The sequence below is a fragment of the Ascaphus truei genome, chromosome 8, assembly GCF_040206685.1.
Source record: "Ascaphus truei isolate aAscTru1 chromosome 8, aAscTru1.hap1, whole genome shotgun sequence".
Taxonomy (NCBI): domain Eukaryota; kingdom Metazoa; phylum Chordata; class Amphibia; order Anura; family Ascaphidae; genus Ascaphus; species Ascaphus truei.
The window spans coordinates 36284501-36300493 of record NC_134490.1 but is presented as its reverse complement, the minus strand read 5'-3'; the positions used below and the strand labels follow the sequence as shown (position 1 = coordinate 36300493).

General features: G+C 45.7%; 2 protein-coding genes across 5 annotated transcripts in view; one reads left to right on the top strand and one right to left on the bottom strand.

Annotated features, from left to right (window-relative positions):
• Window positions 1–431: 431 nt before the first annotated feature.
• LOC142501472 (gap junction beta-1 protein-like) lies at window positions 432–11597 on the bottom strand. The gene is made up of 3 exons (XM_075611428.1): window positions 11494–11597; window positions 4214–4441; window positions 432–3376 (listed from the first exon to the last, which is right to left on the bottom strand). The coding sequence occupies exon 3, from the start codon at window positions 3358–3360 to the stop codon at window positions 2677–2679; it is 684 nt and encodes a 227-aa protein (XP_075467543.1). The 5' UTR covers window positions 3361–3376; window positions 4214–4441; window positions 11494–11597; the 3' UTR covers window positions 432–2676.
• The window catches only part of APC2 (APC regulator of Wnt signaling pathway 2), a 24120-nt gene continuing 15556 nt past the window's right edge, over window positions 7430–15993 (top strand). For 2 of the 4 annotated variants that reach the window (XM_075611427.1, XM_075611424.1), the window contains exon 1: window positions 15856–15958. In XM_075611427.1, the coding sequence (XP_075467542.1) occupies window positions 15923–15958 (36 nt within the window). In that variant the 5' untranslated portion in view covers window positions 15856–15922. Of the gene's footprint in view, window positions 7702–7968; window positions 8117–8876; window positions 8950–15855; window positions 15959–15993 lie in introns of those variants that run through there. The other 2 variants (XM_075611425.1, XM_075611426.1) reach the window with 2 other exon arrangements.

The window sequence follows — 15993 nt, the reverse complement described above, 5'->3', positions numbered from 1 at the left end:
GTTTTGATTTTTCTGATTGACATTGAATGAAAGACTTTTGAGAGTAATAGCATTTAGATACATATATTTTTGATTAAAGTATCTTTAGTTATGAGTCAATTATATCATGTATTCAAAGTGAAAGTATGGAAATTTCACACAAAAATAAATAAAATTATACTCCTCTGTCATCGAATTAAAAACATCACCATCGCAAATACAATTTCTGTGACAAAACACAAGTTTCACTTATAATGCGCGTGCTTCGCACAACTTTTTTCTTTTTTTTTAACACACCCACCATAACTTGTATAATATGTGGTTGTGTAGTGGAAACCTAACACTGAGTTGAATTTAGAAGGGCTGGCAACAGACCTGATGTCACTTTTATGGTTTCAGTGAGTGTCCCACACCTGTCCCTGAGCCCCCATACTATCTATACCAACACAATAGAGCAAATACCTAACGAGTTTTATTCCTTGGAGGAAATAAACAAATTGCTGTAATGTTCGCCTTCACCACAATGTTGACATTACCACACCCTCTGCTCAACCTTTTTATATGTGGGGTTTTATTGTATTACGACACAATGGTATGTTATTGAATGTTTCCTCTTCAAGAAACTTATCAGAAGTGACTTGCTTTGCCGCTTAATTTAAAGTTCATGAAATGGTCGGTACACACAGGAATTGTACGTTTGTAACTCTAAAAGAAAGCACTGTATACAACACCCGGAACAAAATGTGTATAAATTAAAAATACATTTTAATTAAACAATAATTAAAAATAATGAGTCTTTAATAAGAGATAAATATATTGTCTTAGGTGTGTCAATGTTTTTCATCAGGGGTTCTGCGGGGCGTCCCTAAAGCGTTCCCTGCAATTTCCAGGTTGTTTGAAAATTGCCAAATACTGAAGAATTTACACTGCGTCTGGCAATATTAGAGAGGGTTGGGGTTCCTTACAATGCATCAGATCTGAGACGCGCTATTAGAGAGGGTTGGGGTTCTTTACAATGCATCTGATCTCAGATACGCTACTAGAGAGGGTTAGGGTTCCTTACGATGCATCTGATCTCAGACGTGCTATTAGAGAGGGTTGGGGTTCCTTGCAATGCATCTAAATGAGCTAATCTGTACTGAAGATAAACCCTAATCTAATGTTAGCGAGGAAAGATTCAGATAAAATGCAAGGTCCCTATTAAGAACTCCCTCTCTGCTACAATAATATTAGGATAAATGCCCTTAGGATCGCAATTATTAACAGCTGTAATAGAACTCACGATAGTTCTTGTCACTAGATTACTGGATATAGAGAGAACTGAGGGGGGAGCAGGGTCTCCCCCGTGGGCTGCGGCACCACACGGGAGGACTGATGAAAGTTACGCTGTGACATTTGTTACAATATGACCTCTTCAGTCTGACATTACACAGCGAGTTGTGCATTGCAGCCGCTCCAGACGCCCTGTCACTGGTATTGTTAATGGTGCAGGTGCCAGATCCCCTTTTGCAGCCTGCAAAGTCCGAATAAATGACCTGTAAGCCGTTGGTTTTGTCTTTGTGAGGTGGCTGGTCCATGCAGAATCCTATAGGCGGTGACAGTGCTTCTGTGTGCATGTTACAGGTGCACCTTGTGTACAGGTAAATATCTCTGGCTGTCGTCTGTTCCTGCTGGTTTACTGTGTTATTACATCACAGCTTAGACATGAATAGACAGCTTACAGGCTGTGTACCCACTCAGCCAGTTCCTGCCTGCATCAAGGCGGATTATTCCCCATTAAACTAACCTAATGGTTGCATGAGTGGGCTCCTCAGAGGGTCAGACCCTCCAGGGCACCGAGTCAAACACCAGTTGTTTCTGGACTGTTTCAGTGCAGATTGTAGCATTGGAGGAAGGAATGTCCTGCAGTGAATCTACCCCTTATCCCAACAACTTGCAGGCAGTAAGGTGGTTAAAGCGGCTGTTCCCCTCCCCCCTTCCCCCCCCCGGCAGAACAATGGCAAATTACATAGGTACATGTCCAGTGTGTATTATGATGGAGCGTGGAATATAAACCGTGGCTGTTACAGCCGTAACGCAGGTTCATTCATCACTATTTGCAGAAGTAAAACAGGTGCTAGGACAAATCTCCAGAGATTAGATACAGTTTCTGGGGCTTTCCTCTGGATTTCTCTGCGTTGGGTTTGCTGGATAGAGGAAGTAGAGTTGGACTTTGCCCAGTAAGGGATGTACTGCTCTGACACGCACAGCAGCTGCTGCTGGTATCTCCCACTCCCCTGAAGGTTTTCTATGCCTGAAGATGGTATTTACTTTGTTTCTGAAGCATTGAGTTATATAGTGCAGGCTGCGGGTTACCCTGAGTGCGGCTGGATTCATTACTTGGGGTGTGAGGATCACACTTTCCCGCGTGTGTTATCTCATTTACCAGATCTTGTTCTACATTAATCAACCTAATCCGTAGATTTCTATAATAGTGATAGTATAAATATTTCCGGGCTCTGTAAATATGGCCGTCTCTGAGCATGGCATTGTGCCTTCCCTCTGATGACTTTCAGTCGCTCTCATTGATAAGCGCAGTATACTGTACGCTGGATATTGGTTGCTGCTGACAGGTATTCCAGGCTCATTTCTTGCTGTCGGATATAATGCAGCTCAGCATACAGGTTAAGATGACATTGTCTCTCTGTGAGCCCTGGGCTAGCAGTGCTGTTTCCCACAGGGTGGGCGGCTCTGTGCGGGTCCTCTGAGCTGGCGCATGCTTTGCAGAGCAGCCGCTATCTCCCCCAGGCAGACCATGCAGCTAGCAGTGGACACTGCACAGAGACACAGGCTGAAGATGTTCTTAGTGGTTGAATTCAGATCAATGCAGGTGACTTGTGGCTCACACAGCTGAGAGTGACAATGAGTCACTGCTGGGCGCAGGAGACCCCCAGACACTTTATAGAAGGTGAGGACAAAGATACCCTCAATGAGCACCCTGCTCAGCAGGCAGAGTAAGTGCAGCCACAGCTGGGCCATCCTGCCTCTGAAGTGAGCCTGCAGCCAGCCTGCTTTGGCCTGGGAGTCCGGCCGTCTGAAACAGGCCACAGACAGAGCATGTGTGAGCAGCACCACCAGCTGCAGAGAGAACAGGTTGAACGGGGAGATGGGGGAGAAATCATCGAAACAGCTGCTGGTGCAAAGCAGTCGCGAGGAGTTACAGACAAAGTCCTTCTCCTCCTCCCTCCACACAGTCCGACCTCCCACTGCCAGGAACCCGCAGCGAGTGAAGAAGAGCACGGCCAGGCTAACTCGGCCCAAGCGCGAGGTCAGGTGGGATGTTCCGCTCAGGAGGCAGGTGACCGTCTCCACCTCCTGGAACAGCTTAGGGGACATAGCCATATGAAGGGTGAGAAGCCTGAGAGAGAGAGAGAGGAGCCGTGAGCAGGGGAGACACTACCAAAAACATAGAGAGTTGGAGACAGGCTACCACCAACAAGAGAGAGAGCAGGGGAGAGACAGCCAACAACGAGAGAGAGAGCAGGGAGAAATCACAAACAACCAGACAGACCCCCAATAACTTTTAGACAGACTGGGGAAACCACCAACAACCAGAGAGAGAGAGAGCATGGGAGAGACAGCCAACAATCATAGAGTAAGGATGGGTGAGACCACTAAAAAACATAGAAAGAGCAGGAAAGAGACCACTAACAACAAGAGAGAGCAGAGGAGACACCACAAACAACCAGAGGTCCCTTTATACCAGAGGGAGCAATAGATAAACCCTTATTTACTATAGAGTGAGACCACCAACAACCAATCACCTCTATAGCCTAGAAAGAGTGCATAGGAGAGACCCCTATATACCAGGGACAGATACTCCAAAAGCCAGCGATAACGACCCCAAAGGTTAGATACAAAATCCCTTAAATGAGATTGTCCCCTGTCCTATGTTGTGATTGTGCACTGGGCTGCCTGCTGTGTGCCTGGCCCTTTGTGCTGTGTGACTATCACTTGCTCTGTGTGACTGCCTCCGGTCCTATGCTGTGACTGTCCCCTTCTTTGTGTGAATCTCCCCTCTGAGCAGAGAGTGATTTTGGCCTCAGCATCAACTTGCATCCTCCGTGTCTCATTAATATCTCCTCGCTCAGCACCTGCAGCTGTTCCAGGTTTTGGATTCCTGTCCTGGGCCGTCATATGACCTCTCGGTACCCACAGATTCCCATGTGTGAGACCTCCCCTCTCGCACACTTACCTGTATGTGCACACGTGCGAGCAATGATGATTTTAGTGTGAATCCAGTGGTGAGTGTCGGTCTCCCCCAGATCTCTGTGTGGGTCTCGGGGCTCTGTCTCTGTGTGGGTCCCGTGTCTCTCGGTCTCTGACTCTGTGTGGGTCCCGTGTCTCTCGGCCTCTGTGACTGTAGCTTCTGCTCTTCCTCATTTCAGGTCTCAGCTCTTTGTTTATCCACAAACAGAAGCTGCTGTTGGGAGGGGAAGAGCAGCCAGAATGGGGAGGGCAGGGAAGGAGGGGACTGGGCTGGAAACCTGACACTAGCCAGGGACTAACCAGGGGCTAACGGGGGTCTATTAACCCAGGGCGACTAATGGGGGACTACTTAACAGCGACTACTAACCTGGGGTGACTAACCCAGGGGTCTACTAACCAGGGGAAAAATATGGGGCACAACTAATTAGGGACTAACAGTGGGCTATCAACTATGGGGTAACTTGGAACTAACAGAGGCCTACTGACCAGAGGCAATGACAGCTGAACTCAGATAGGGGCTATTAACACCGGGCCTGTTAAGCTGATCTGGAGGCTATGGACCTGCAGCTCCTCCATGATATAACTCTCTGTATACACACAGACATGCACCTGCAGACACAGCAAATACAAATACCACCTGTGAGCACATTCACGTGTCTCAGACAGGTCTGCAGCCTTGCCTTTCCCCATTATCTCTTAGCATACAGTGCTTCCACTGCAGCTAGGGATTCTGGGAAATGACATGCAAATGCTTTTATCCTTTTGCTTCTTATCTATTTTAACATTGAGCCCTATAAGATTATACCTGCCATATTACACAGCTTTTCAGGACATACACACACACACACGTATACACATCCACGCGCAGACACACACACACATCCACGCGCAGACACATATATACACACACACATCCACGCGCAGACAAACACAAATGTGCACACGCTTGGTTGAACAGTTACAGGAGGATCTAATTTTAATATACATTTATTTGTATAAATAATACATAATGCACTGCAGTACTTGCATATTACAGATACATAAGGCTCAGCACTGCTCTGCGTGTTACAGATACATAATATCTGCATGTAACAGATACACAATGCTCTGCATGTTTGATACATGATGCTCTACATGTTACAGATACAGGATGCTCTACATGTTACAAATACACGATTCTCTGCATGTTACAGATACAGCATGCTCTGCATGTTACAGATACAGCATGCTCTGCATGCTACAGATACAGCATGCTCTGCATGTTACATGTATAGAATGCTCTGCATTTAACAGATACAGGTTGCTCTGCATGTTACAAATACAGCATGCTCTGCATGTTACATGTATAGAATGCTCTGCATGTTACAGATATGGGATGCTCTGCATGTTACAGATACAGCATGCTTTGCATGTTACAGATACAAGATGCTCTGCATGTTACAGATACGGGATGCTCTGCATGTTACAGATACAGGATGCTCTACATGTTACAGATACAGCATGCTCTGCATGTTACAGATGCAGCATGCTCTGCATGTTACATGTATAGAATGCTATGCATGTTGCAGATACAGAATGCTATGCATGTTACAGATACACAATGATCTGCATGATACAGATACACAATGATCTGCATGTTACATGTACAGAATGCTCTGCATGTTACAGATACACAATGATCTGCATGTTACATGTACAGAATGCTATGCATGTTACAGATACACAAAGATCTGCATGTTACATGTACAGAATGCTATGCATGTTACAGATACACAATGATCTGCATGTTACATGTACAGAATGCTCTGCATGTTACAGATACACAATGATCTGCATGATACATGTACAGCATGCTATGCATGTTACAGATACAGGATGCTTTGCATGTTATAGATACACAAGGCGCTGCACTGCTCTGGGCGTTACAGATAAACCATGATCTGCATGATACAGATACACAATGATCTGCATGTTACAGATACAGGATGCTCTGCATGTTACAGATACACAAGGCGCTGCACTGCTCTGCGTGTTACAGATATATACTGCTCTGCATGTTACAGATACACACTGCTCTGCGTGTTACAGATACACACTGCTCTGCATGTTACAGATACACACTGCTCTGCGTGTTACAGATACACACTGCTCTGCATGTTACAGATACACAACACTGCACTGCTCTGCATGTTACAGACATAATGCTCTGCATGTTACAGATACACAAGACTCTGCACTGCTCTGCACGTTACAGACAATGCTCTGCACGTTACAGATAATGCTCTGCATGTTACAGATACATACAGCTCTGCTCTGCGTGTTATAGATACACAATGCTCTGCATGTTACAGATACATGATATCTGCATGTTACAGATACACAATGCTCTGTATGGATGATACATAATGCTCTGCATGTTACAAATACACATTGCTCTGCATGTTACAGATACAGGATGCTCTGCATGTTACAGCATACAGAATGCTCTGCATGTTACAGCATACAGAATGCTCTGCATGTTACAGATACACAATACTCTGCACTGCTCTGCATATTACAGACATACTGCTCTGCATGTTACAGATACATAAGGCTCTGCATGTTATAGAAAAAGGAATGAAGATGGGGCACACGAATTTCCAAAATAAAGAGATTTATTAAAGCATACACAACGTTTCGACCCTAATGTCTTTGTCAAGTGCAAAAAGCCACACAATGCTCTGTATGTTAAAGATACCGGATGCTCTGCAAGTTATAGATACAGCATGCTCTGCAAGTTATAGATACAGCATGCTCTGCAAGTTATAGATACAGCATGCTTTGCAAGTTATAGATACAGTTATAGATACAAAAAGTGTTTTCTGCTCTGCACAGTGACTGTAACCTGCAGGGATACTTGTCTATAATGTTTAGATTTTTAGAGATAGAACAAGAATGATTTTGCTGCTCGGGGATATATTGCTCTGTAAACAGAGAGGGTGAGGTACCAGGATATTTGGCCTGTTTGGGGGAAGATTGCACCTGTAATCAGATAATACATTTTCCTGCAAATCAAGAGAGAAAGAGGGAGATTTACAGAGAGGTTTAGCCACTGTGTGCATGAAACAGGGACATACAGTACCCAGCCTGAGGGAGAGAGAGAGGAGGGGGGATAGAGAGAGGGGGAGGAGAAAGGAGGTAGGGGGAAGAGAAGGGTGAGAGAAAGGATAGGAGGAGAAGGGAGGGGGAGAGTGTGACAGAGATGGACACAGAAAGAGAAGAGGAAAGAGGCAGAAGAAGGGAGTGAGGAAGACAAGGCAGAGAGGAAGATTGGAGGAGAGGGGGAAGGTATAGAGAGATACAGGGAGGAGGGATGGAGAGATGAAGGGAGGAGGGATGGAGAGATGAAGGGAGGAGGGATACAGGGGCAGCAGCAGCAGATCAGATGTGGATCTCTTATCCTCAGCATCCCTTCGGTTTGCTGCACTGTAGCAGGTGAGAGATGGATCATTTATTCACTCATCCAAGGATCAGAAATATAAGGAGAGGGAGGAGACATCTTTATTGTCATCCTGTGTTTTAACACCCCGAGCTGCATAATAATAGGGAGCAGAGGGACGGATTCCTAATGGGGCGATCTCACACTGCACCCTTTTCTGTGCTGGGAGATGTGTTCTATGTCATGCCAGAGGTGTGCAGAGGTTTAATGGGGGGAGGAGGGGAGGGCGGAGGGAAGTGTGGGTCGGTGATGGGAGGGAAGGCGCAATTGGGGTAGGAGGGATAACGGTGATGTTATCATTCACACAGGGTGACATAGATATTTCTATGTCATCGGTAAACAAAGAAACGCAGAGGAGAGTAGGGGCCTGCTGATAGTTACAGGAGTAGCAGAGAATACAGCAGGAATAAGGTGTAGTGACTCAGATCTTTTTGTGGGGTCAGTGCTGGAATTGCAGAGGTGCAGCGACAAGGCTCCCTGTGTGTGGGGGTTATACAAGAATAGCTGGGAAGGTCTGTATTGGAATAGCAGAGAGATGCAGTGACAGAGCTGTATGTATCTGGGGGGTCTGTACTGGAATAGCAGAGAGATGCAGTGACAGAGCTGTATGTATCTGGGGGGTCTGTACTGGAATAGCAGAGAGATGCAGTGACAGAGCTGTATGTATCTGGGAGGTCTGTACTGGAATAGCAGAGAGATGCAGTGACAGAGCTGTATGTATCTGGGGGGTCTGTACTGGAATAGCAGAGAGATGCAGTGACAGAGCTGTATGTATCTGGGGGGTCTGTACTGGAATAGCAGGGAGATGCAGTGACAGAGCTGTATGTATCTGGGGGGTCTGTACTGGAATAGCAGAGAGATGCAGTGACAGAGCTGTATGTATCTGGGGGGTCTGTACTGGAATAGCAGGGAGAAGCAGTGACAGAGCTGTATGTATCTGGGGGGGGTGTTGTACTGGAATATTAGGGAGGCGTAGTGACAGCTAACGTGTGCACAGATGTATGTGGGGAGGGGGGTTCTGTATTGGAATAGCAGGCAAAATGATATATTTGTCTGGTTTCAGAACAGAAATCACCATGATTATTTGTGTAACATTTTCTATCCGGCTTTTATAATTCTCTGAGACACAAACATGGGGTAAAGACATTTGTAATGTGTATTTTTTCCTCAGAATGAAGCCCTTGGAGGAATCTCGCCCCTGTTTGCAGTGAGCGACGCTCTGCCGTGTTGTGTCTGAAATGGAGGTACGAGGAGGAGGAGGAGGAGGAGGAAGGGGGGGGGGTAGTTATTCTCTGTGGCTCTCTCTGACAGAGCCTCGAAGATACAAACTAAATACAGAATCCTGATTAAATGACTTCATGAAACTCTGCTCACAGGGACAGATTATCCTGTAACATCCTGAGCTCCTGGACAGGGAGGGACCCTCCGGTGACATTCATGTGTCTCTTCAGACAGAACGTCCATTCTGTTTGTATGCTGCATATATATATATATATAAATATATACATATAGTTATGTCATCTAATATATATATATATACACACACACACACACACACACACACACACTCACACACACACACACACACACACACACACACACACACACATATATCTCAGCCTAAAAACTCACTATTATAATAACAGTAAATTTAAGATCTAGAAATGTGTAAAATAATCTAGAAACTGTGGCTCTGCAGTATATATTCAGACACGTTCCTGTACATTATATATATACAGACACCTTGCTGTACATTACATGTACGTGCACACATATCACCATCACTGTGTGGGTTGCAGGCCTCACGCTGGTTGCTATAGCACCTGGTTCTATCTGAGGACAGATTAACGCTCTGAGTAGAGGAGAATCGTCAGTCTCTTGAGCTGCAATGTCCCTTTTAGTGATATACATGCAGCTGTTCCTCTCTGTAACTCGGCACAGCACAGATCCCAGGTATTTACACCCAGTCCTGAAGAGTTGAGGTTTAGTTTCTCCTGTGTTGTTTTCTTCTGGGTTTTAGGGTTAGGGTTTACATAAATCTCACAGAGCTGTCCTGGGGGCCAGTCTGGACCCTTTGCCTCATGTGAGATCCCCAGAGCTCGGAGGAGAGTAAAATAAATCAGCTTTTTAAGTAGACTGGCCTCAGTCTGACTCCCTCTCCATTCCCAGACACAGTTATCAGCTCCTTTAAATAGTGTAATCCTGTTATTCTGCTCAACTTGGCCTCTCCTACACAGTGTTGTATTTATTATATAGTATATTTTGTATCATTAGGATTGTCAAGGCCTTTGAGTAGACAGAGCTCTGTGTGGGGCTGGGAAAGGCCAGGCGATAAATAGATAGATGAGGATTTGGAGTGATGCGATAAGAAACACAAGGAAGAGGCCCCAAGATCAGCCGACTGGGCAGTTTTTGCTCTGACAGACACATATCACAGATCAGCCACAGTGACGTCTTAACGCATGGGCACGCTGGGCAGTGGGCTGGGCATGGGCACGCTGAGCAGTTGCCCGGGGGCCCCACAAGCATAGGGGCCCCATGCTAATCTATGCACAGACCAGAATTTAACACTAATTTTCCGATCACCCGTCTCAACATTCAAATCTCCCACTAACTCGGTAGGAGGAGAAAAATTACGACTTGTAGCGGAGAGTTGGCGGGGCCCAGTGCACTGCTTTGCTTGGGGGCCTATAATGCTGTTAAGACGGCCCTGATCAGCCACGAAGGACAAAAGGGAGACCCCGGAGAACACAGGGGGGACAAGGGGTCAGTGGACACCTAGTGGCATAATCTGAGAACAGAGGGGGAGAGGTGTATCTGAGGAGAGAGGAAGAGAGGTGTATATGAGGAGAGGGGAAGAGAGGTGTATATGAGGAGAGGGGAAGAGAGGTGTATCTGAGGAGAGGGGAAGAGAGGTGTATCAGAGGAAAGGGGAAGAGAGGTGTATCTGAGGAGAGGGGAAGAGAGGTGTATCTGAGGAAAGGGGAAGAGAGGTGTATCTGTGGAGAGGGGAAGAGAGGTGTATCTGAGGAGAGAGGGAGAGAGGTGTATCTGAGGAGAGAGTGAGAGAGGTGTATCTGAGGAGAGGGGAAGAGAGGTGTATATGAGGAGAGGGGAAGAGAGGTGTATCTGAGGAAAGGGGAAGAGAGGTGTATCTGAGGAGAGGGTGAAGAGAGGTGTATCTGAGGAGAGAGGAAGAGAGGTGTATCTGAGGAGAGGGGAAGAGAGGTGTATCTGAGGACAGGTGTATCTGAGGAGAGAGGAAGAGAGGTGTATCTGAGAAGAGGATGAGAGGTGTATCTGAGAAGAGAGGAAGAGAGGTATATTTGAGAAGAGAGGAAGAGAGGTGTATCTGGGAAGAGAAAGAGAGGTGTATCTGAGAAGAGGAAGAGAGGTGTATCTGAGAAGAGAGGAAGAGAGGTGTTTCTGAGAAGAGAGGAAGAGAGGTGTATCTGAGGACAGAGGAAGAGAGGTGTATCTGAGAAGAGAGGTGTATCTGAGAAGAGAGGTGTATCTGAGAAGAGAGGAAGAGAAGTGTTTTTGATGACTGGACTAGGACATTTGGTTGCGGCTGTTTTGCTGGGACCAAGCCGCTGCCGGCATTTAGCTGCAAATCACCTTGCCTCAGGGACATCTCTCCGCTGGCCGTTTTGCCAACAAGGTAAGCATCTAACCTTACCCTATACCCCAAACCCCCCTAATCTAAACCCCTAATACTAACACTACCCCATACCCTAAAAACCGTAACCCCTCACCCTAATCACTAAATACCCCTAAAGTTAACTTACCATATTGGTGAAACGGTCGACAACTGAGTGTTCATTCGGCAGTCAAACGCTGGTGCCGTCTTGGTCGCGGCATAATGGTCAATTTTGCTGAGGAGAGAGGAGGATAAGTGCATCTGAGGAGAGAGGAATAGAGGTGTATCAGAGGAGAGAGGAGGAGAGGTGTATCTGAGGAGAGAGGAAGAAAGGTGTATCAGAGGAGAGAGGAGGAGAGGTGTATCTGAGGAGAGAGGAAGAAAGGTGTATCAGAGGAGAGAGGAGGAGAGGTGTATCTGAGGAGAGAGGAAGAAAGGTGTATCTGAGGAGAGAGGTGGGAAGGTGTATCTGAGGACAGAGGAAGAAAGGTGTATCTGAGGAGAGAGGAGGAGAGGTGTATCTGAGGAGAGAGGAATAAAGGTGTATCTGAGGAGAGAGGAGGAGAGGTGTATCTGAGGAGAGAGGAGGAGAGGTGTATCTGAGGACAGAGGAAGAAAGGTGTATTTGAGGAGAGAGGTGTATCTGAGGAGAGAGGTGTATCTGAGGAGAGAGGTGGGAAGGTGTATCTTGTTTCCCATGTATTTCCTGCGTGTATCTTGTTTCCCATGTATTTCCTGTGTGCATCTTGTTTCCCATGTATTTCCTGTGTGCATCTTGTTTCCCATGTATTTCCTGTGTGCATCTTGTTGTGTTTCCCATGTGTATCTTGTTGTTTCCTGTGTGTATCTTGTTTCCCATGTGTTTCCTGTGTATACCTTGTTGTGTTTCCCATGTGTATCTTGTCAGTTCCCATGTATTTCCTGTGTGTATTTTGTTTACCATGTGTTTCCTGTGTATACCTTGTTGTGTTTCCCATGTTTCCTGTGTGTATCTTGTATTGTTTCCCATGTGTTTCCTGTGTATACCTTGTTGTGTTTCCTGTGTGTATTTTGTGATCTTGGTCAGTGAGCACGTGAGTTTGGATTCCGTATTTGCTAATCCCCGGATAATTCTGCATGGTCTCTTATCATGTTATAAGAGTGTCACCTCCAGTTACGATGTGCTGGATTAACATCTCAGTGCTTATTCCGGGGAGATTTTTGTCTCTTCATGTGTAGAGAAGTGAATGATTCATCCATAATGGGAGCTCCTAGATAGGCACACCCAAAGTCTGCAAAACATGTATTTTATTGGCCCAACGTTTTGGCTACCCCCAGAGAGGGGCCTGCACTGCATAACATGCATAACATGCCAAGCAATGTGTGGCTGTCAGTGAATGTGTTAATTGTGCTCCAGCCTCAGACTGTGTCAGTGACACACAGATCCTCCCCTCAATGATCAGTGGGACTGGCTGGGCTGGGTGTGATCAGCTCATCAGTTTCAACACCAGCCTCCCTGACCTTCTGACCCTCTAGGAAACCAATTTGTGCATTATCCCTGTGGGGTTTAGTGAAGAAATACGATTCTCTCTTTAAAATGCCTCACAATCCCAAACCTTTAAAACATGTTAATGCCGTGAATTGTGTGTGTGTGTGTGTGTGTGTGTGTGTGTGTGTGTGTATGTATATATATATATATATATATATATACACACATATATACATATATATCTCCAAACATGCAAAATAAAAGATACTTCTAAATAAATAGAACTGGCATCATTTGTTGGCTTGTGCACATATCAAATATAATAATATAGCACCCAGGAATATTACCCTGATGCAGGCCCCTTGAGGTGACCACAACATTGGATTATGTGGACTGTAATTCACTCATTTCTATATTACCTTCCTGAGTGTGCGTGCGTCCGTGCGTGCGTCCGTGCGTGCTTGCATGCGTACGTGTGCATGTGTTTATGTATGTATATATATATATAATTTTTTTGTTTGTTAGTGACATGCCGCAGTGCAAGGCCTGGATACCCCAGGGTTGTTTTGCCGATTGCTTTGAGATGTTAGGAGAATGTTTGAGCTGCGCATTAATTATTACAGACCCTGGGAGCTCTGAGTCGGATCAGTGCCATCATGGAACAAACAGACACATTCCGGAGAAACAGAACATTTTTAATGTTGATGTTTCTGTCCCAATTGGATCTTTCTTCAAAACGTCTGCTTCTGATTCAAGTAGTGATCGGAGCCAACATGAGACATCTTAGCCAGTGACCGACTTGACACCCCTCTTTGTTTGCAAATACTGAGTGTTTGAGTTCCTTTTAATCTGCATGTTGTGCATCCGTCAAGGGAGAGCGAGTGATGCGAAGAGAGAAGTCCTATAATACAGAAAACAAAGGCCCACAGACATCTGAGACTGTAGCTGATACTTACTAAGCGCTGTTACTACATAAGACACCTTACTCTCCATTCATTTGATCACAGGTCCATATTTACTAAGCCGTGCTGGAAGGAGACTAATGGGCTAGCAGTGCTTAGCAAACATGGCCCTGCACTTCATATCTGAGTGTGAGTGACATTGTCAGGGTCTCAGCCATATTCTGCAGTCAGATCAGGATCTGTCCAAAGTACTGAAACAATCCGCCCGCTTCCTACTCTCTGCTCTCTTATGTTTGCGTTTCTTCAAACATTCAGCACTTAAATTTTTGATGTTGTGTTGCATTGGCTCAGTCCCTGGACGGCTTATAATGGCTCATGCTGTAAATGTATTCCTATTTATTCATGTCAGGCACAGTCTGCGTGAGAGGGGAAGGCTGTCTCAGTGAGAGGGGAGGTGGCTCTGGCAGGGGGAGTCTGGGCCGAGCTGGTTTTATTGTTGGTATAAAAGGTTTCCTTGTTCTGCTGCCCGCAGAGACTGCATCTTTTCTGTGTGGGTGAGAGCTGCCCGGGTAACGCTGGCAGACACACTCTGGTGAAATGCTCAGTAACTAGGAAGTGTTGTTAGACAATGAATCAGAGGACAGCGAGAATGGATCCAGCTAAAGAAATAGGGCTATCTATTCAATTACCACATACAGCATCACGGCACTGACACACATCCCACAGACACTGCATTAATGAGTCTAAACACAACATTACTATGTCATCACATGCACACCCTGAATCTGTTTTAGGCCCCGCTTATAGTCACGGCGACACTGAAGTCACGCTGTAGTCCCTGAAAAAAAGGATCCTTCAGACTGACAGCTAATTTAGAGAAAGTCATTAATTCCTGTGTGTGCCCCAGATGGCTGGTAATTCAAGGCCTGTGCCAGCTCTGTACATCTCTCCCTGCCTGACTGAACCCGCTTCACGCATCAGCAGAGCGGCCGTGTGCCTGAAGATTCCAGGGACTGGAGGATTGTTATGTGACACGTTTACTACATATATAAATGTGTCTGTTTTATCACACTCTGGCTCATCCCCAGCAACCTTATTGGTATTTAAACAGACATGTTTGCAGACGTACAACACTTTGCAGACGTGTTGTGCTTAGAACTGTGCAGGGGTAATCATTTTAAATTACAATCGTCATTTATTTTTTTCAATATGGGGCTAAATTCACACTGCAATGTTACTGGTTGTTGATGGCCTTTCAAGTCATGAGGATCCCTCTTTTCTCTGTATAATGTGTCCTCCTGTATGATGGGTCCCTCAGATCTGTATGACTGGTCCCCAAGGTTTCTGTATAATGGGCCCCCTGTATTTTGTGAGATGGGTGACACTGGATATGGGTCCCCCATGTGTGATGGGTCCCTCAGGTCTGTATACTGGGTCCTCCTAATTAATGCATGATGGGTCCTAATAGTCTCGGTCTGATGGGCCCCTCTGGTCTCTCTCTATGTGATGGGTCCCCCTGATCTTTTTGTGTTTTTCTCTCAGTCTAGCCTCTTGTGATGTGACTTAGTAACAAGACATGAAATGTTTCTCTTCCTTTCATCTGATTGCTGGAGTTTTTAATGGAGCATGATTTGCTGTTGCCATGGTATCTCCTCCATGTCTACAGCTTCTGATTGGTTGGATCGGGGCAGGATTGGGATTGGATGGGCGATGAGGCGGAGGGGGATGGGTCCTACAACCTCAGACAGCTAACATACTGCAATACAATTGGTTAACCCCTTCCCTGACAGAGAGGCTTGGAGAGCAGCGATTAAACCCTTTCCTGACAGAGAGGCCTGGAGAGCAGCGATTAAACCCTTTCCTGACAGAGAGGCCTGGAGAGCAGCGATTAAACCATTTCCTGACCAGAGTCCTGGAGAGCAGTGATTAACCTCTAACCTGCAGACTAGTATCGGGGTTTTCTTATCAATCATCACTCTTACTTCACGCATTCTATTGACTTTTTAAAAAAAAAAAATCTTTCCTCAATGTTAATTAAAGAGAGTACAGGGAAAACGGCGGTGCATCTGCTGCTGCTGCTGAAGTTGGAAACCACAAACTGCAAACCACAAAATATCCAAGGTGCAAAATTTTTCAAATCTTCAGCAGCAGCAGCAGATGCACCGCCGTTTTCCCTGTACTCTCTTCAATTGTTTCTTGGTAGGAGCATGCAGGACAGGACCAGGATATCCCCAAGGTCAGCAGTGAGTAATACATTTACTTCATTTATGTGATCAGT

Coding starts and splice junctions, on each gene's coding strand:
- LOC142501472 (XM_075611428.1), bottom strand. CDS start 3,360: ATGGCTATGTCCCCTAAGCTGTTCCAGGAGGTGGAGACGGTCACCTGC.